Below are 22,393 nucleotides of genomic sequence, written 5' to 3'. Positions count from 1 at the left end.
AAAAGAAAATAAGTTGCGCTGCGACAGGGTCGGCGCATAGCCAGCAAATCCGACAAGTAAATATAATAACAATAAAATGAAGGCGAGATATTATGGCAATGGCTGCAACAATAAAGCGGCGGCAAGGACGTTCGCTGACAATGATAATTCCAGTTCGTTTCAGCTGCAGGTATGTATGAAAAGCATTGCCTACTTTTAAGGGCAAATATATATTGTAGCTATGCAGAAAATATTGCCTACTTTCGAGCGCAATGCTTAAATGAAGCTATGCAAAAAAGATTGCCTACTTTCGAGCGCAATGACATTCAACACGGATTTTCAATGCATTTTATTTGTTAAAGACTTAATAACATTCATTATTACATAATAATTTACACAGCTAAACACTTGAGAGACTTAACCTAATCAAGTTCTTAACATATTTTGCTAAATATTTTGCATATTTTGCCTTAGCTTAAACATTTAACAGTTTTGCATGCAAGACATGCACATGTTTGTGTATTTCATATGTATGCGTGTGTGTGTTTGTGTGAAACATTAAATATTACTTTGAAGAAGAGAAAAATAACTGTACAATATAAATGCCTACTTTTCAATTAGCTTACTCTGTGGAAATGTACAGTTGCTCGACTTGCAGCTAAAAATCTTTCTTTTATTTTATTTTTATTATGTTCTGATATATTTTTGTTTTTCAAATATTTTATTGAATGCTGCCTATTAATCTTGAGTTACTTATTCTTACTTGCTTTTTGCTCTATTTCAGCTTTGTAGCTCTTAGCATCATAACATTAGTTACAACAATTATGCGTTTCGATCTCTACCCATACAATATCATTTATGTTTTCTTTATTTTTTATGACTTTTATTTGCCGTAAGCATCGAACGTGAAGACTCTATTTGTAGTACATTCTGTGCTATATATTCTCCGATTTGCTTTAACAGATTTTTTTTCTTAGCTTATGCTTAGGTCTAGGCTTTTACGGGTTTGGCTAATTAAGTAGTCGCATACATACATATTATTTTTCATTATTTTTATTTTTTATAGAATTTGTCCACTCATTTTTTGCGTAACAACGTTGAGCAATTTCTTTCTACCGGCACTAAGGAACTAGGAATTGCCAGAGCTAGTTCGCTTTCACACTCTCTCGAAATATATGTACGTATATATACATACGAAATATATGTACGTATGTATATGTATGTTTAACTGTCCTTTATGTATGTACAGTAGCTAAGCAGCTGCAAAATTTGATTTACCGCACGGCGAACGCGGCGTATACTTGATGTGTTTATTTTGTGCGCGCGTGTGTGTATGTGCGTTTGTGTGTGTGTGTGTGTGTAGGGTCTGTTTTCTGTTTTGTGCATTTGCGTAGTTGAAATATTTACACAGATTTAATGAGTTTGGCCGGGGCTGCGCGGCCAGCCCGGCCCGGGCAGGTGTCATACATCTTCGTTAATTGTTATCTGCACGGCGTGGATACGCTTAATTGGACCAACAGGCGGCGGTCATGTTGGCAGCAGCTGCTCTTGTTACTGCTGCCGCGGCCGAGGCCGTCGGCGGCATTACACAGGAATGCTATTAAGACGGGCAGCGCGTACAGCGCAATGCGTGCAATGGATTTGAACGCTAATATCCGGGAGCAGCCCAGCCAGACGGACACACGCGTCGCCGATGAGGCCGCAGCGGCGACCGAGGTGGCTGCCGCAGGTCGTCGACTCTTCTTCAGCTGCTTCTCTGCTTTAGGGGACGACAATGAGAGAGAGAGAGAGAGAGAGAGTGGGAAGAGAGACAGAGAGTGGGAGGGTAAATAGAGTTGATTCACTGTTGACAACTGTTGCACGCTGCGTATGATTGATGATGCGTTCGACTACTCACCTTCCAGTGACTTGTCCAGCTGCCGCACCGTCTCCCTGGACTCCAGCACAGGTATACGCTGATGCTTATCGCTCTCGACGCTCTCCTCGTTGCTCTGCCAGTAGACGGACGAGATTTTGGCGACACACTGCAATGAGAGAGAGTGCGGCTGCTATTTACTGACTCATGAAATCTCTGCCCCGAACCAAATGTGCCCCAGCGTTGACGGCGCACACTAAAAGTTTTATGCTTTCATTAACTGTGGCACTCGCACACACACACACACGCGTACACACACATGTACACAAGATGAGCTCTGATAAACCAAAAATGACCCGCAATATGCAAACGGCCACAGCAGAGAGCGAGCCGGTCAGTAGTCGCCTCATAAAAGTCGTGCATGAAATTTTGTGGCCTTTACGACGCACACACATATACACTTATATATATATATATATGTGTGTGTGTGTCTGTGTGTGCACTCGCCCTCGCCAGATAGTAATCAACATGCGCTGTCGTGTAATGTAGCCGCAAATTGAATCAAAATGTTGGCGCCGCCATTTGGCGCTGGGCTATGGGCAACGTAATGTATCAATTTCGAGGCCGTAATCAGCTTAAAGCCCGATCCGGGCGGCCCCATAACTCACCTTCAACTTCATGTCGCCGTGCTTGAAATGTCATCCGCGCACACGAAACTCCAGGCCGAGGCGCGCCACCTCGAGACCCTCGCGCCCCACCACCAGCGGCTCGTACGGGCGCAACAGCGAGCGGTTCGCGTGCATGCCGTTAATCAGCCAACTGAGATGGCACACGGGCTTCGACGGCGCCGAAGTGCAATTGACGCGCACCACATCGCCAATTTGGTATCGGGGCTGACCGCCAGTGATTTGTGGTCCATGCTTGGGCGTCACTGCAAATGGAAAATAAGTGCACAATGTACTCTTGCTCGCATCGATTAGCCAATAATATGAGCCGCACTCGCGGCTGGCCTGGTTAAAGCTACTTGCCACACATTGACCTCTATAGCATGCAAACTATTTTGAATAACTTTTTATGCATACATTTTATTGTATCTCTCTCTCTCTCACTCTCGATTTATATTTATTCTAAACCTCTACTTTTGACAGGTATTTAATTTCTTGACTTTTATCAACAATTATCGATGTTTTTTAAATAACTATCGTTGATTATCGCTGGCTCGCAGTATCGAAAGTTTTCCTCCAATTATTGAATTAATGAATTAAAATTGATATAAAATATTAAATTAATTAAATAAAAATTTATATAAATTATTAAAATAATTAATTAATTGACATAAATGTGTTCGATTTTCCAATTATTAAATAAATTAATTAATTATTGATATTAATTATTACATTAAAAAATTGATTAATTGATATAAATTAATTATATATATCAATATTCTCATTCCCCAAAGCTTGATGGGATATACACTCCATTAGCTCCCGCTCCCCCTCGCGGCACTGGTGCTTCGCTCTCCATTCCTATTTTTAAGAGAATTCAATTTACAAGTAGATCTCAATTATTCTTTTGTTTTCTCTCAAAATAATTAAGGATCGATTAAAAAATCGTACAAAATATCTCAAGAGCTTAATGTTATCATAATAAATCAGTATCTCCCTTGATCTGTAGGTAGATCATCCGCATTTCTACACAATAAATAAGCTATATATGCATAACTTTTCAAGTCATAAAATCAAGCATTTCGTTTATTGAAATTAAATTAAATTAAAGCACAGATCACACATTTGGCCACTCACATAGTGCAAGCTACAACAATTGCCAAAAATATGTTTTGCTTTTTTGCTCTCTGCTTATTGTGTCTAACTCGAAGCTGGAAGTATGCCAAGTGGGTCACTCAACCGCTGGACAGACACGAGAGCCAGCCAAGCGATGCAGTTTAAGTTGAACTGCAGCAAGGTGACACAAGCATACACAAACACACACACACAGGCACACAAATACCTACACAATCGAATTATAATCTTTTTGCAGCTTCTCTCTCTTTCTCAGTTCTCTCACATTTCTTAAAAATATCTTTGCCTTGTGCTTTTGCAGCTGGCATTGCGCTTCCGTTGCGCCCTAATAATGATAATAATACTCATAACAATAATAATAATAAAAATAATCCTGATTGCTCTTGTATTAAATTTGCCTCGCGCGACCGCCCGCAGCGAAAGTCCCATAATGAATGCAAGACCTTGTGCCGAGACAAAAATAAAATCAAATCAAATAAACTGAGGAAAACGCGAAAGCGAAAAGGAATTAAATGAAATGAAAAGAAATAAAGGAAACGAAACGAATATTTTGTGCATGTTCTCTCTGTGTATGCTTCCTTGCTGCATTGCTTTACTATTTTGTTGTCTTCTCTCTTTGCCTTTTTTTCTATCTCCCGCTCCATTCAGCTGCATAAATTATTATTTTCAGTCTTTTATGTGCGGCGACATTGATTGAGCTGTTGCTGCTGTCTTTTATTATGATTTCGCAACACACTTTCTTTTGTTCAGCAAACGAAACCCTTTTCGGCTGGCCATTTGTTTGGGTTGCTTGTTTCAATTGCCTCTAATTGTTTGACCATTTCTCGTTTATTATTCAAACTGCTTGAAGAATGTTCGCAGTTGTTCGAGCTTTTGTTTGCTAATCCTCACAAAACCTTTGTGTGTGTGTCTGGCCCAATACTGATACATCAATCTGTCAGCGGACTCTCGGTCTGCAGCTTATGATAATCTAATTAACTGTGCAATGCTAGTTTTGCTCAGTCGACGATATTTTCCGTTTCTGTTTTCAATTTCCGCGCCTGCACTTCAATTATCCCCGCTGAAGCTATCAGCGCAGCCATCTGAGCCCGCTAACTGGGTCAACTGTATTCCGCCTCGTCATTTAGCTCTCTGCGCCAGTAATCACATTCAATTATTTCCGTACACCCACACACACACACACGCACACATACACGTACATACACCCACGTTAGCCTTCATATACGGCTGCATTAATTTCAATATTCCGGCAATTTAAATCATTTGATATTTTTTCTCTGCCTGCTCGTTTTTTTTTTTTTTTTTTTTTTTTTTTTTAGGCTGCTGCCATTAACAGGTGATTCATTAACTTTATAGATCTGCTGCACTCGTAACGCAGTCGATTTAATCCGCTTAGAGTTGAGCCGGGACGCGCGGGCCAATTGCGATTCAGATCGCTTGGCAAACATTAAAGTCAAGTAATAACGTAATTCCCCCAGCAAAGCGGAAGCGTACAGCTCTGATTGCCCCATACCCCTCAGACTCCGCACACACACACACATACATATATATATATACATTTATATGTTGCCAGTTAGTTAGTTGGGCTAATTATGCGATATACACGGTTTGATAGCTCGCTCCCACCTTACGGAAATGAATACAAAATTGCCTGGGGACCAGCAATTGAGGCCCAATGCTGATGTCAATCATAATCATAATGATGTTGGCCGCCTTCTCCTCCCACTGCCACTCCCCCTTCTGCCCACACCATGCCCAAGTACATATTCAACTAAATGAATATTTGGAATGCGCAGCAAGTAAACATTCAGCTCCAACTCGGCTGCCGAGTGAGAAAACACAAGTATTTTAGACGCTGAGGGCGATTTATTTTTACTTTTATTTGAATATTCATTTAGCTGTCTGAAACTAATAAGTCTCTATTTCGGTAAGTACTGTATTGATGGTTTATTTAAGTCTAGCCAATTTCAAGCTGAAAATTATATTCATCAATAGCTCAAAGTTTATTTAGGGCAAGGCGTTTACTCTAGGAAAATCGGCCTTAATTTAATGTTCTATATTTAATCACTAAGTGAGCATTAGTGCAATAATTAATAATCGGAATATATATAACAATTTTTATAACAGAATTAATACTGCATGCTTAAATATACTAAATATAAATAAATAATATTAATAATATGAAATAAATATTAAGTATACTGTCTACTAGTCCGGAATTCTCAACTGCCGCACTCTACTTTAGATAAGTCTATTACTATTTAATCATTCCTTTCATATAAATGTAGATAAATATCGGCTTGTAGAGCTGCAAATATTAAATATGTAAAGAGAGTATAGGAAGAATGTGGAAACGGTGTTGTTAAGTCGAGTATTCTCAAGCGGACAACTTTTACTACTCTAAGTGAAAGTCGAAAATAGGTCGAAAATATATATAGTTTACTTTATAAGTAATTACTTAGCTCTTAAGAAATCGATAAATATCGATTTAATTTATATATAATTATGTGTTAGATGTGATATGTATAATATATCATTTTAATATTAAATTATTAAATTAAGTTATATTAGTCGAGTTCTCTATCATAACGTGCTCTTAAAGGTTCCTTAAAAATCGATATACATATATCGATTTGCACAGCTGAATGCATAGCATAGGATACCGGATGCATAGGATGTCAGAGCTTAGATTATTTAAAGCTAAACGTAGAATGATTTTTACACGAATAGCCCCTACTAAAAAAATCTTTTCCATATATCATAATAATTCTTAAAAAAATTGATATCAGTTAACGTGTAAGAATTTATGAAAATTGATATCAGTGCATTATCTAAATTGCGTGGTCAATTTCTCAAAAATATCTATCTGATTTGTATTATCTTTTATATTATATAAATTGAATATAGAGTTTTTACTAGTCAGATTCCCCTGTGTATTGCACAGTTTATCATTGTACAACAATCGATAATTATCGATTTCTTGAACAGCTAAATATTATATAAAATCATACAATACTAGGCCTATTTATTCTTATGTCTAGGATATTTCCTTAGTCGTTCACTCATTGCCAGCGCACGTCTGTCTGTCTCTCTGTCTGGCTGCGTGTGTGTGAGTGTGCTAAGCATCAAGTTTGCAATAACTGTAGCCCAGTTTTGAAAGGGCTGGCAAATGCGAAATACGAAATGCGAAAATAGCGAGTAGCGTAAAGCAACTGGGATTTATTCACGATGCTGCCGCTGCCGCTGCTGCTGCTGCTGCTGGCATTTCGCCGGCCGTTGCGGCTGTTATTAAACACGTTTATTCTAAGTTTTCCCCAAAGCACTTTTTCATATTGCGTTCTGCCATATTTTGCGCCATGTTTTGTTGGATTGCGCAAAAATTTCAAATTAAGTTGCAGCACAGCCAGTCAAATGCCCCCACTGCCAGCCCAAGCCCAGCCCAGCCCAGCCCAGCTCAGCTTAACTCAGCCCAGTCCATTCTCTGCCCAGCCATAGTTGGATCCAGGTCTGGAGCTGTAAGTGAGCAGCTGAATTGCATCACGTACATGGGCAATTTGCCAACAGAATAATACAAAATACACACACGCACACACAGACAAGCAGGCTACATGCATGTGTGTGCGTGTGTGTGTGTGTATCTGTGTGAAGGTTGTTGAACGCTGCCCAACTAGCCAAGTGGCTGGCTGCGTAGCCTTGCCTGGCATGTTATCTTTTTTCTCAGCTTTGTTTTCTTTTTTTTTTTTTTTTTTTTTTTTTTGGCACAGGTTTCATGCTTGAGAATTTGTAAATCGCAGCGAGAAACAATGCCAAAGCATAAACTATATAAATGCGAAATATTTTATACATATATATGAGTTTCCTCTGTGTGTGTGTGTGTGTGTGTGTGTGTTTATTTGTGTTCCACTGAAAGAAACAGATTACTTTTCATCGCTTTGTCCATGCCGAGCAATTAATCTTGCTCTATATATCTTGCCTGCTCTCTCTCTCTCTCTCTATCTCTCTTTGTCTCTGCCTCTTTGCCCTTGTCGCCTTCTCTTTTGCACTTACCCACAACAATCATGTCCTCGTGACCGGAAACTGTCTGGAACGAAGGCGCCTCGCCGGACACTTCGCACCGATAGCGGCCCGTCGACTGTAGGCTGACCGAGCGCAGCACCACAGCAATGTCCGTCGAGTTCTGCAACTGCAAAGGCAGAAGGAAAAAAAACACAAACAGTCGTAGAATAAACGAGTATGTTAAAAGTAAAAGTAGAGAGAGGCCAAAGAAAAATATTGCGCTTGTCTTGGTTAGAGAAAGTGACATTCGAAACTTTGAAAGATTGCAAGTTGGCAAAATATGTCCTTTGAAAGCAAAACTAAGGAGAAAGGACGAGAAGAAAAAATATTATAATAAAAGTTCTATACTTGAGTCGTGCAATGGGAAAATGCAATTATAATTTAAATAAAAGTTTTTTAAGTCTCTACACTGTCCAACATAAATTTAATAGCTGCCTGCGTCCATAGTAGAAGTCTTAGAAATCCAAAGTAAAGAGAAAATTCGAAAAGAAAAATTAAAGAGAAATATTTAAGGCCTTCAACGGGAAAACCCAAAAACCTCTAACTATATCTAATAAAATCAATAAAAAAAAAATAATAATAATTTAAAAATAAATAAAGTCAAATATTCATATCTCGCAAGAGTACCCGTAATTTAATTTAAATACAAATTTGAAGATTTTATACACTGTTTTTCAATAGTTTTTCAATGGTAAAATAAAACTTAAGAGTGGAAAAGCAAAAAAAATATATATATATATATTATAAAATCAATTTGAAGTAAATAAATAAAAATCAAAATCAAATTAATGTCAAATATTTATATCTCGCAATGGGCAAACGCAATTTAATTTAAATAATAATTTTGAAATTCTCTACACTGTCCAACATAAACTCCACGACTGCACAGCTCATTGGATGCGTTCTTGTAGGTTGTACAACGTCATGGGATCGGCGGGGCGCTCATTTTTAAGGGCAGCGGCGTTGTCGCCATCGTCGGCATCATCATCATCCTCGAGCTCATCGTCCATGTCATCATCGTCATCATCCTCGTCGTCCTCATCAGCGCCATCGTCGTCATCGTCGTCCAGTTCCGCCGCCACCTCGGCCAATTCAGTCAGCTCCTTGTCACTGACTGGCAGGGCGCTGTCAAGGGCCGCGCCATCGAAGCTCTCCATGGCCGCGTGTAGTTTCAGTTGGCTCTCCGCGTGCATGATGTTGTGCTCCTTCTCGATCCTGCCCAGGCGCAGGCCGGCCTCGATGGGATTGCTAATCGGCTGACGCACCATCTGGGCAATCATTCCGATGGCATCTTCGTGGCTGAGTGGCGGCACACACTCCTCCAGCGTCTGCAGCAGTTTCGATTTATTCTTGGAGTACATTGAAATCGAGTCGAGTTTCCGAAATTGTTAACGAACGAATATATTTCCTGCCAGTTGACTGCTCAACGGGCTTCTCGTAATTGACTTTGACAACGCCTCACAAGGGCCGAATAGAAAAAATAAATAAACAAAAAAAAAAAAAAAAAAAAAGCATCCGCCTACTCGATGGAATTCATCGCATCCAATCCGATTAGTAAACATGGACAGACAGACTCACCTCCACATCGACGCCGGGCAGCGGAAAGACCTGTCCGGGCGGCATGTCCCGCGGCACATAGCGATAGAACTCGAACCCATCCTTGTACCACTTCACCGAGTACAGCGATTCCCCATCCAGGTCGAACTTGCAGCCCAGAACGGCGTCCTCATGTCGCATAATGTGCTTCGGTATACGAATCTCAGTCATGGTTAGGCAATCCACTAAAACGGGAGAGAGATAAGACGAGAATGAGAGTGAGAGTTAGATAAAGAGTTATTTAAAGAGAAAGACGACTCGATTAACCGGAGTGTAAATTTAAAGCTCCTTTAACAGGCATTGAAACAAAGACGTGGCAGCTCTTGGGCTCTCGGGTTCTCTGGCTTGCTCTGTGCGCCGATCAATGCCAGCACCATAAATAACTCGCAGCGAGTGCATAAAAGTCAAGGAAATCGAAAGAAATCCGCTAGTCGGGCCGAAGACAATGCGCTTTTGTTTGGCCCCACACAACACAATGCGAGCTACCCAGAGAATGAAAGCGGCCAACTTGAAGACGTGCAAAACGTGCCCAGGCTATGGAATACAGTTCAACAGAATGGGGGCTGCTGGATGGTGTATGTGGGAGGGGGGGATGGGGAATTGGTGAGGGCCTGCTGCCAAGAAGTTGTGTGCGAGACAACGAAACGAAACGAAACGAAAAGTTGTCGACTTTTAAACGTACACAAAAGGCCTGCATAGGTAGACTTAGACAATTTGGGTCAAAGTTATGGCACGAAAATCAAGATATGAAATTAATATTGCACCAAAATGAATGCTGTACAAAGGCAGCAAGAGAAAAGCCTAACAGCAGCAGCAGAAGAAAAAGCAACAGCACCGCATATAAATTCTGAAATGTTTGAAATAGTTGTTATAGCATGCCTAGAGATAAGCATAGACATTGAGTTTCTTTAGATTCTTTCTTATATGCATAATAGTCAAGTCACACAAAATATACTATTTTTGCAAATAAAATAGTATTTAGGCCTAAGAGAATCAGGGGAGATACATAGTTCTATAGATAACTATCGATACCAAACTATAGTTGACTATCGATACCTAACTATAAGGCTGTCAAAATTTAACTATAGTGTCATCTAGGCTCAGTTGAAATGTCTTTAGAAGAAACAGAATATAATTAAATTTTTAATTTTTTTTTTAGTATAAATGAAAATTATATTTAATGGCTAGCGCAAGACAGATAGCAATATTATATAATATTATATTAATATATATATTAATAGTAAATAAATAAATAAAATAAATTTTGTTAAATAATACTTATACAAATAAATATATTATATTATACTATAAATAATTCTGAGGTCCAAAAAGAAAAAAAAAATAAATAAATAAAAATAATTATTTTGAAAAATTATCAATAATAATGTTATGCAAAAAAAAACCTAAAATTCAAAAATAATTAAATAAATCAAATTAGTAAAAAGGAATTAAATTTGAAATTAAATTATTGAAATTAGAAAACAATCGAGCTGATGATTCGATGAAACCAGTATCGTATAGACCCACTATCAAACTATTTGTTGCTATAAAAATTATTTTTATAAATAATATTTTTGCAGCTTATTTAACTGAATTGTAGTAGCTCTTTTTCGCTACATTTTTAGAAAAGCTTTTACAATAATGATTTCGTTTCCCACTTTGTGATTCTGCGGAAAATTGAATTCCCCGCTCGTTTGCCCAACGACCAAGTGCTTAGCACTGACAGCTAGTCGGGAGATGACGTCATTTGCCAATATCAGGGGAATTAGATTGAGTGAAACAAGCCGCAAATAAAAGGGCAATTGAACATTGGGGAATCAACAATATTTATAGAATGCGCTTTGATGCGAGCGCTCTATAAATATTTCATAATGCGGTGCGTTGGCAGTTAGCTAAAAATAACTGAACACACACAGACATATAAGGATTTTCATTAAGCGCCAGGAAGCGGCCGCATTGAAGGCATTTGACTTTTTGTGCGGGCTTTGCCCAGCACTCGCTCTCGCCTTTGGCGGCAAAACAAACGCGCACAAAAGCTAAGCGAGCCGCACAATGCACAAAGGCAAACAGCGCGGCCATTAAAGTGCCGACGACGATGACGGCACCGGTGTGGGAGTGGAAACGGAGCAGCAGCAGAGGCAGCAGCAGAGGAAGCATCAGAGGCAGCAGCAGCAGGAGCCGAGCTGGAAGCGGCTGCAGTGCCAGCTGAGAGGCTGGCCTTTGAATGCCGCTTCCGCTTGGCGGCGACAGCGGCGTCATTTGATTGTGTATGTGTGTATGTATATGCACGTGCATGTGTGTGTCGGACACTTTGAGCCAAGTATTTATGACATAAGTATGATTTAGTATTATGCACTCTCAACTACCCAACTTTCCAACAAAGTGCGTTGTGAAAGGCGCGCAAAAGTATGCTACTCTTTGTTGAGCTCGTTTGCTGGCTAAAGGACATTTTTGGCGCATTTTCTTGGCTATTTCTTAGCAATTTGACTGTCTACTGCAATTGCTGTATTGTATTGTATATTATTTCTCGAATATCCTTGAACTTTTGCTATGTCTGGGCACATAAACAAGCATCAGAGTGCTAAGTTATTGTTTCGCCCGCGAATAAATACAATTAAGTTTTGATAGCGCTGTTTATTGAAACAATAAAGTATAAAAGTGGCTGCACATTAATTTACTTTTCATACTAGAGACTTATTTACTTAAAGTATTAAGCTCTTTGCAACTTTTAACATTGCAATGCGTGTTTACTGTGGCCGTGAATAATCCCAGCGCATTGCAATTTAAATGGCGCGTAAAAGTATGCTATATTTTTGTTGCATTCGCTCGCAAACTGGCGACACTTTGCATTAAGCATTTAATTGTTTTATTTAAAAGTTTAAAATCAGCTTCTACACACAATAAAAAAATGAAATAAAACTTTAATGAATGTTTATTATGATTGAAAAAATATTTTGTTCTATTGAAGCTTCAGTTTTTCATTGTCTAATGTAGAATTAGCCCAGATTCATGGTCAAACTTCGCTTTCTGTTGAACCTTTAACAATTTTTAATGAAAATATTCTTATTCTTCTTTTCTTCCACTCCTCTTGCTCGACTCCAATTAAACATCGTACAAATGTCAGCCACCCAACAGGGAAATTTAATCTAATCAGCTTTTCTGTTGTCGCTTTTGATTTAATAATAAATTTGACAAGTGCCAGGTGAGGCAGTCGTGACGACAAGTCAACTGAAGCTACCGTACGGGGTCAACTTGACTAATTATTGAGACAGCAACAGACAAGCAACACTATGCAACATGGAAAGTTTTTGTCATCTAACGCGGTGCTTAATTAAGGAGTGCCGTAACCGTAGGGGTTTTCTGGGGAACGCGGGTGCAGTGGATTATTCACTGGAAATGTTTTCCATTTGATGTCGTGTAAATGCCAGAGTTACGATCTAATCACGACGACCTTACTGAAGCTGGAGCTAAAATTGAAGTTGAGGAAAAGTTTCGTGTTTTATTATTGTTGATTTTAAATGATTAAATTTACGGCCCGCAGCCAAATGCCAAACGCAGGCAAAATCAAATAGAATCAAGCGAGAATATGAATGCGAATGTAGCAAGCGTCAGCAGCAGTCGCCGATACGCAAACAGTTATTTGTTTTGAATATTAAATCGAATATTTTAGCATACTTTGAATGGCTAGAGGAAACCAGTCGAGTCACGCTTTAAGTTCTCGCACTGCAAGAGGTCAAACTTTCAACTAATTGGTGTCATTGCTGTTGTTTGGATTTGCATAGCTATGACAGGCTGGAATATGAATATAGAATTTATGATAAACTTGAGAGCCATAAACGTAATGCAGCTGAGATGATAATTTAGATTGATTTGGTGGTCGGACCGAAGCGTTGGGCCGGATGCAAAGCCTTGAGGAAATACACAGCTATATATGTATATATATATGTATTTATGTATATGTGTATGTGTATAATAGCGCGACGCCTGCAGCATCAATACGCATCAATTTAGAGCCCTGGCAGGCGTTCAGGCGCCGGCCGAGGCAGACGCCTGAAACGTGCTTAATCTGCAATCAGAGGCGGAAGTTTGTCTCAGTCTCCAGCGACAGGAACAGCAACAACAAAAACGAGGACAAGCTGTCCATTGTCTATGTTTCAGTCGGTGAGCCAGTCTATGTCTCTGTGTGTGTATGTGTGTGTGTGTGTATGTGTTTATCTCTCTGTCAGGCTGGTTTTCTTTGACGATGAGTGCGTTCCGTTGTTGTTGGTGTTGCTGTTGCTGTTGCTGTTATTATTGCAGTTGTTGCTGTAAGTGGAGCACGTTCCTCGTCGCTTTGCTGCATTGCAGGCGCACTTGCATTTGCATATTTGCAGGCAGCCGTCGAGAAAAGTTTGTCATCGATTTGCAGGCAGCTTATGAAAATGGCCAAAGCCAGCGACTTAAACACAGCCACACAATACAAAAAACCACAAAGCAAGTAACAATGCAGCGCAGTTATGTTTGTCATTTTCCGTTGCCTGGAACAGGAGGGAGGAGGGCGGGCGGCCTTATGAATGCCTGACCTGCTGCATTATGCGCTGCCTAAGCAAATGACTGAACAGCGCATTTCATTTGTGGCTATTCCCTGGACACATTAATTAATAGAGTGCTCCTAATTAATATAAATTATAATAGCAATGCCCAAAAGGCTTAATGATGCTTGGCTCATGTGAAATTGGGCAGAAAATAAATCAGGGCAGCTGTAGCAATAAACTGAATTGATCATTGTCAACTGACCTGTTGGCCAAATACAACAGAGCCTATTTTCTTTAATTAGTATATCAATTAAAGAGCACTCACACACACACACACACACACACATATCTTGGCATGCAACAGCTGTAATAATACAATTAAAATTCATTTCGACTTTTGCACTGGCTGTGGGCAAAAGCCCAGCTCAACTCTCAGTTCCACTCATAACAATAGTCAGCCAAACGCCATCGATTAATTCAATTAAATTGAAAACATCAATTTTACGTTTGATGATTAATTACATGTCCAGCTAGTGCAGTCGGACTCTTTGGAAACGTTTGACACACGTCTGTGTGGCAAAGTGGCAAAGTTTAAATTATAGTTACATGCTCTCGGGCGCTAATTAGCAGCAGCCAGCCACAGTGAAGCTTGTCATAGCAAACCCAATTAATTTGACTAAATTCTTGTAATTGATTAAGCTAATTTATCAATATGCTTGTTAACAATCTGTCGCATTTTGCCATCGGCTTTGCTTTAATACAGTTCGGCGTGTCCTTTGGCATTAGTTTCATGTGCTGCCAATAAATTTGTGTTTCCTTTGCCGAAGCTCGTTTGCCGTTATACTGTTATGCTGCTAGCCACGTTTGCTTAATTCTATTATTCTTGCTCACTCCTCAACACTCTGCACATTTTTTTTTTTTTTTTTTTTTTTTTTTTTTGTTGGCTCTCTGGACATGCGTACGTGACCACGTAATAACTGTAAGTAAGATTTTTATCTATAATTCAGTGAACGCGCTTTCCGACGCAATTAAGTGGCCCGGTCGCAATAATCATTTTCATTCCAATTTTCTTTGCTAGCTGTCTAGACGCGACTCTATATGTCAGTCAGGGAGAGAGAAAAAAAAAACATACTCTGAGTGAGTTGCCAAACAGCTAAAACATTTGCTTTGACAACTGCAAGGCAAAGGCAAAGGCAAAAAAAAAAAAAAAAAAAAAATTAATATTGCGTGGAAAAAGTTACGCACTTTTATTTATTTAATTAAATGCTGCGGCGGCCAAACTTTTGCCAAAGTGCTCGAAAAACTAACAAACCAGGCAGAGCGATTCACTTAATTAAGTGTTTCACGAAAAAAAAAAAAAAAAAAAAAAAACTGTAATAAGAAATATGAAATGAAGAACCGTTTTGGGGCAAATGGAAGCCATTAGGCCTTAAAGCGCACAGCCCGCATTGCGTATACGTCACGTATAAAGAAACGTATAAAACAGGTCTTAATTTATATTATAATGTAAAGGAATTATTTTTAATAACTTGTACAATTTTTTAAATAAGTAAAAAATCTGGAAATACAAATTGCCTTAAACTAGTTTTTAATTTATTTAATAATTTGTGTTCTCAATTAAATGATAATCTGAGAATCGTTTGTTCAAGTCCTTTCAGCAATACGATTAAAAGAATCAAACCTTGCCTTTCATATATGTTTCAATTAAAATATAAGCTATAGACGAGTACGAAAGTTATATCAAAAAATCTAATTGGGTATGAAAAAATATCAAAGTCAAAGCAAAGCTTTATGAATAGAAGTAAATATATAAGTTTAAGCACAATAAGCTATTATTATTACTTATACATCACATATACTTATACATCATACTCATACATATACAGCACATGGCTTGAACATGAATAATTTGTAATTAATTTAAAGGCACTGCCATTCCACTCCCTGCCAGCTCTTAGATAATGAAATGTTCCGTCTTCCTACACCGAAAATGAAATGACATTCTCAAATTTGCGACCCCGAAATTCACTCGGTTTCAATGCCAATCGAATTGGCAGGCTTTATGGCCCAGTTGGCAGTTAATGTTGTTTATATTTTCAAGTAGTTTGATGAACTTAATTAAAAATAAGTAAGGCAAAGTTCAGATTAATGCGTCAAGTCGGTCGCCGAAACGGAACGAAGGTCCTGAAGAGGGTTAAAACATGCCACAAAGTTTATCGTTTGCCAATGTCTGCTGAGATTTGCGCCGGATTCGAAGAATCTCAATGGCTCTGGCTCTGGCTGTGGCTGAGACTTTGGCTCTGGCTCTGACTCTGACTCTGACTCTGGATGTGGCTCTGGCTGTGGCTCTGTCAACTGTCAAAGTTATTTGGCGTAGCGCGCCGAGCGCAGGCCTTAAATCGATTAAGTGCTCGTAAGCAAAGTATCAGCATGCGGCAGCATATGCTCTTAGAGGCCGTCAAATTGTGGTCTGGCACAAACTAATATTGTTGGCTAAAATATTTGCCCGCACGCCCAGCCACCCCATCCGCTCCCAATGGGCGTGGCGACAAAAAAGCCAAAACTTCTGGGCCAATTTTTGTGCACAGCGCGTTTGTTGTTGGTGACGTTGGCGTTGGCGCTGGCGTTGCCGTTGCCGTTGCCGTTCGCCAAAGTTGCTAATAAATTAAATAAACATTCGGCAACCCCCTCGACTACTCACCCGCAGGACTCAGCAGTGCCAGCAGAGGAAGCAGCAGCAGCAGCGGGCTGCACGTTGTATAGCAGGAGGCGGCGGACCAGCAGCCGGCGCTCAGTTGCAGGCAACGGCCACGTCGTCGTCTATTCAAAGTTGCACCCATTTTGTTGCATTAATGTGTTCCGTAGCTCCACTCTCCCTGTATACCCCTCCCTCTACCGCTCTCTCTCCTGCTCCCTCTCTGCTGCTGTTGGCAGTGTACTTATTTTGGTTTCTCTTCTTTTGGTGGCTGTTTGTAACACTTTTGGCCAAGTTGCTTCTTTCGTCGGTTGTTGCTTGACGCTGGCGCTGGTGAAACTTTAATTTTTCAATTTGTTGCGGAATTTTTTTCGGTTATTTTTCTTTCGCCACAATTCGGGGCACGCAGCTAGTGTATATGTGTGTGTATGTTTTTTTTTTTTTGTTCTCTATTTTCTTTCACTTTTTCTTCTTTGACTGCTTTTACTGGTGTTTGCTTTGCGTTTTAGTTTTGCTGTCGTCGTTGTTGTTGTTGTCTCATTTGCGCATTGCAATAAATTTCCCTTGACCGCCAACGAGGAAACGCGTCACCCAGCCCAGGATCCAATGTCCTGCTCCTGCTCCTGCTCCTGCTCCTCCTTCTGCTGCTCCCTTTCTTTACTTCCTTTGGCTGCTCTTAGCTGTGGCCTGCGTTTTGTCGTTTGGTATTTATTTTTATTTTCCACGCGCTCGTTGCTATTTGCTCTTCTTATTAGGCGCTCTATGCACATACACACACACAGACAGAGGCATGGACACACACTCACAAATACACCTTCCCAGTTACAGCTACAGTTACATTTACATTTACATGCGTCTTGCCAGTGTTTGTTCAGCAATTTGCGTTCGTCTGTTATTTGCCAGCGTTTGTCTTTGCTTCCTTTTTCATTACAGTTTTCCCTGCTGCTGTTGTTTTTGTTGTTGCTAATGCGTGCGGTTAAATTAATTGAAGCATCGTCAAAAAATTACAATTTTCACATTTCCAGGAAAATCGCATATGGCAACGGGCTCAAAGCCAAAGTCGTAGAATTTGAGAGCTGCAAGGAAAGAGAATTCAGAGTCATTTCATGACATGCGCTTCGTATTATGTTATTAAGATTAGGGAAAGAGGTTTGGAGTATTTTATTTAATATATTTGTGGGGGCTGTCGAGCAATTAATACGAGTGTTAAAGGAAAGTTCTGTGTGGATATGTAGAATGTTCTTTATAGAAATATTTTAATGGCTTGACAAACAAGGAAAACTGAAATGTTATCTGTATTTTTGAAGTATGATTAAGATGACAATTCAAGCTTGATATCTTGCAGCAGCTCATCATATTATGTTTTCAGTTGATAAAATTTATGACAGACGTATATAGCTATAGGGATCAAGCTCTTCAACTGAGATATATTCAAAGAATAACTCTTACAGCAGAGAACAATGTTTGCCAATTGGTTTATTATACAATATTATATTGATATCTCGATAGCTTGAAAAAAAAAAAAAGAAACGAATTGTAATATGGCCAAAAAATTCAAGCTCTTGATATTATTTAAACAAATTTCAGGTGAAATCCTTATTATTTGGCAAATCAACATGATCTTAATCGTCAACATATAAATTTTTTTATTTCTTATTTTTTTTATATATCTGGTATATCATATATTTGGTTACCAAATTTTGGTATGAGGCCTTATGTCTATATTGTATACATTTCTGAATCTAAAGCTCGCAGATTTATAAGGTTTGGTGATGTTAAGAATAATGATCATATAATAATATACGATTTATGTTTTTAAAGATGTTTTTTACAGGCGCCTTCAGGAATAAAAAAAATTTAAAGGATATTTACTTGGTATCATAGCCAGAGACAAGAAAATACAAGCACTTCTTCAGTTTGCTTGATGCTGAATAGAAATCTATGAGAGCTTCGGCAGCAGAGCTGGAAGTTTTTAGCCATTCTAGAAGACTTTACAACACATTGAATATTACCGAAATAAGAACTATGAGAGTTCTACTCTACTACCGATTGCACTATCCTTTATTCTAAACAATATCATGCTCGAATATCGCATACAGAGAAAAACATCTGAACGTAACATAATTTTGTATTCTGATGTCTTCTCATGAATACTGAATATCAATTATACAAATTTCAAATGAATATATTTAATACTGACAAAATTCACTTAAAATATTGCAGCTCGTAATTCGATATCTAATCGCAGCTAAGACATCAATTGACTGTAGAATTTAATTAATGAGTGGCATACCCACACACACACACACACACACACACTGCATTCAATGGCAATTAAAGTGTATTGTTGTGACTGAACAAGCTTTGCTTAGCTGGCGACTAATTCGACTGCTATGATACCAAACTCAATTAAGCTGCTCAAGAACCGAATGACAAGCTCACGCACATAAATTAATAATATTTGTTCGCAAATCTCAAAGTCTCAAAAGCGAGATATGACTAGAGCTCGGCATTTGTTTTGTTTGCGTCTACTCGGTTGAAATTTCATTTACATAAAATCAATTAAACAAACATAAGAAATCGCACACACACAGAGAAAGAGAGAGAGATAGATAGATAGAGAGAGAGAGAGGGAGAGAGAGACACCGTGACAGAGGCTGAATAAACTTTTCAAATGAAATCATGTTATGTAATTAGAGGCCATGAATAATTTTAGCACCTTGTTGTCAGCTATTTAAGCCAAGATTCACGCACATGCCAGCCGATGGAGTGGCTTATGCAAAATAGTTGTTGGACCACGGTGCGAGGCAAGGCTTGGCATGGCTCAGGGTGTATATATATGTACAACTAAGTAACATGGAATACCACGAGCCATTTACATAGTCAAGTTCTGTTTTTCTCAGCCTTTTGCATAATTAATTATGTGGCCAGAATGGCGACGCTTTGTTAAATATGCAAATAACCGAAGCGACAGCTCTAAGAATAGGACACAAGACGAAGGACACACAGCTGCACAGAGGTCACTCACATGCGCTGGTGGGTGCTCCTGCTGCTCCTGCTGCTCGCGGGTGCTGCCTTGGCAAGCGTCTTAATTAAATTAAATTACCCATACGCCACGTGGGTCACAGTTCATATTTTAAATTTTGTTTAAAGTCATGAGAACGGAAAAGCCAAGCAGCCATATTTCGATTGCCGTGTTCAATGCCATGCTGCAAACAAAGGCATCCACAATTCAAGCACTTCCACACACACACACAGATTCACACACACACACACGCACCGCCTAAATGCGTGCTGCTATGTAGGCCAAGCTCGGCTGTGTGCCGACTGAGGCAATGAGCGCTTGAGTGACTAAATGACTGTCTGACTGAGTGACAAACCTACTGACTGACTGACTGACTGACTGAGCCAGGCCATTTATTTTTGCCTGCCTCTGTGTGTGTGGCCATGGCCACTGATGTCCCTTTCGCAGGCATTTGAGCCTGCCATTGCTTTAAAATGTTTGCTTGAGCTGCTACACAAAAGAAATGCTTCGAATTTAAATACTTAATACAGACGAAAGCATATTTAAGGAACCAACAGGCTTAGTCGATTAAATATAGATTTCATATGTATTTAAATATTGACAAAAGAATATAATTTTTGTAAATGGATGCAAAGTTTTCTATCTTTGTAAAATTTTTTAGCCACACTATAAGCACATAGCTGTGGTGCTTAGGAATTTATTTTATGATTTTTTTCTACCAAAGGCAACCGTATCTAACGTTAAGAATTTTTATTTACTGCAAAAATAAATAAATAAAGACAAAATTAAAGAAATTTGATTGAAAGCCTAAAATACTTTATTAAATTTATTTTGAGCTAGATGTTAAAAAAAAAAAAAATCAATAATTTAATAGTTTAGAAACATAATGTTATTATTATTATTATTAATATTATTTAAATCTAGAAAAATGAGAAAAAAAAAAGAATAAAATGATTAATTATATGATATGTAAATTATTAAAAAATATTATATATACGCCTTCCTTAATATTATTATTATTATTATTATTATTTTAAATTATATAAATATTTTTACTTATATTTTGCCTTTTATTATTAAGTTTGATTTTTTACTTTTATTAATTTACTTTATTTTTTTTTTAAATTTATATTTATAGTTTTTAAATTAATATTTATATCTAACATATATATCTATATGTAATATATAGAAAATATACATAAATAAAAATATATTTTAAAAATACATATGAGGCGCTTTTATTTTATTTTTTTTTGCAATAATAATTTTAACTACTAAAGTAATAATAAATGTCATTATTTTCAATTATAGGTAACTCTTAGACATGGTCAAACTCTATTGTCACCCTTCTCAACTATGTAATTAATTTAAAAATGTAAACCAAAATATGCCATCTCTTCACTTCAATAAAAAGGCAAACTTTTCATTTACTTTAAGCTACCTTAAATATATTTCCCAGCGTACTATTTAATTGGGCCCATAAATGGCCGCAATTCGGGGCTAGATAAATGGGCCGTGTTTTCTGGCCGTTTTATAGCTAGAATTTCATAATTATTGTAATTTATGTTTGACACCTGAGGCGCGCCCACTACGCATAAAAGTTTTGCAGAAATTTGTAACGAAAAAACCAAAATAAAAAAAAAAAGTAAAAGAAAAAAAATGGTGCAGAGCATCCTGGCCAGCAGAGTGACCCCCTCAAGGGAAATATGGCTTAAGTTGTGCGACTCACTCGAATGCTCACTTGCTGACTGTTGTTGTTGTTGTTGTTGCTGCTTCTTCACCTATTGCTGTTGCTGTTATTGTTGCGTCTTATTATGCTTTGTGGCCAGGAAGTCGCCGATGTTGGCAATGAAAAGGCAGCTTTGCCTCTGAGCCGCTGCCGGCAATTGGCATATTTTTTGTTTGTTTCGGCTTATTGAGTAGTTGGGGCTGTTCGCTTCCCCAGTTCACTGTTGGCCTTGTCTGCCAAGTTAGAGTTGACGCGAAGTGTTTCGAGCGCTGGCCACGTGCGTTTAGAATAATAACAAATTATTAGTTGTCACGCACGTAACGGTACTTTCATTCATAATTTATGCATTTTAATTTGTCAAACGACGAGCCAGCAACAACACGTGAATGTGAATGCCACTCGGGATTGTTTTTTTTTTTTTTCTTTTCTATTTTTTGTTTTTCTTTTTACTTAATGCAGTGCTTCACTCACGGAGTTCTTATTACGTGTTTCAGTTTAGTTTTCGTTTTAGTTTTTGTTTTAGTTTTGTTTTTGCCCCATCATATGCACACACACCTAATTTAGCCTTTTCACTGCTAATTCACACACGCACACCCGCACACACTCTCGCACACACGCTCATGCTGAGACACTGGGAATCGTAGTCGTTGTTGTCGTTGTCGTCGCTTCTGCCGTCGTCGCTTCTTCTGTCGGTCTTCGCAGCGCCTGTCGTCGTCTCAACCACACAGCACCAATAACCGAGCAAGACTAAAAGCTTTGCTCTCCTCATTACCTGGTTTTCCACTTGGGCCGCACGCACGACTTTCAGCCGAACGGATGTGGGGCTAAGAAAAGCCGAGCCAACTTGCCCAAAAACTGCAAATATATATACATATACATATACAAACATATATGTGTGTGCTCGCATCCAAAACTCTGTTTCGCGTTGTCTGAGGTTGCGAAAGCGCACGCAACGAGCAAGTGAGCGAGACAGCTGCCGAGCGTGAGAGAGATGCCAGATGCCAGATGAAGAGAGAGAGTGCGCTCGATTGAGCGAATTTGCACGAAGCGAAGGTCGTTTCAGCTGTGCTCGGCTTTGGTCTGACTCTGTCTGTGTGTGTGTGTGTGTGGAGAGGCGACTTGCTTTCTCTCTTATATTTCAATTC

General features: G+C 38.8%; 2 protein-coding genes across 2 annotated transcripts; both read right to left on the bottom strand.

The window, feature by feature from the left end:
• Positions 1 to 313: 313 nt before the first annotated feature.
• On the bottom strand, positions 314 to 22,002 carry LOC6575997. Its single transcript, XM_032729010.2, is given in 7 exon segments — positions 314 to 1,735; positions 1,877 to 2,003; positions 2,503 to 2,765; positions 7,681 to 7,816; positions 9,268 to 9,470; positions 16,501 to 17,570; positions 21,249 to 22,002. Coding segments are annotated over 6 exon segments (1,143 nt in total). The 5' UTR covers positions 16,640 to 17,570; positions 21,249 to 22,002; the 3' UTR covers positions 314 to 1,460.
• On the bottom strand, positions 8,475 to 9,160 carry LOC26527786 (PH domain-containing protein YHR131C). Its single transcript, XM_015164917.3, has one exon. The coding sequence runs from the start codon at positions 9,048 to 9,050 to the stop codon at positions 8,580 to 8,582; it is 471 nt and encodes a 156-aa protein (XP_015020403.1). The 5' UTR covers positions 9,051 to 9,160; the 3' UTR covers positions 8,475 to 8,579.
• Positions 22,003 to 22,393: the final 391 nt, after the last annotated feature.

Source organism: Drosophila mojavensis, unplaced genomic scaffold (genome assembly GCF_018153725.1).
Source record: "Drosophila mojavensis isolate 15081-1352.22 unplaced genomic scaffold, ASM1815372v1 contig_36, whole genome shotgun sequence".
Lineage (NCBI taxonomy): Eukaryota > Metazoa > Arthropoda > Insecta > Diptera > Drosophilidae > Drosophila > Drosophila mojavensis.
This window is presented reverse-complemented; position numbering and strand designations above follow the sequence as displayed.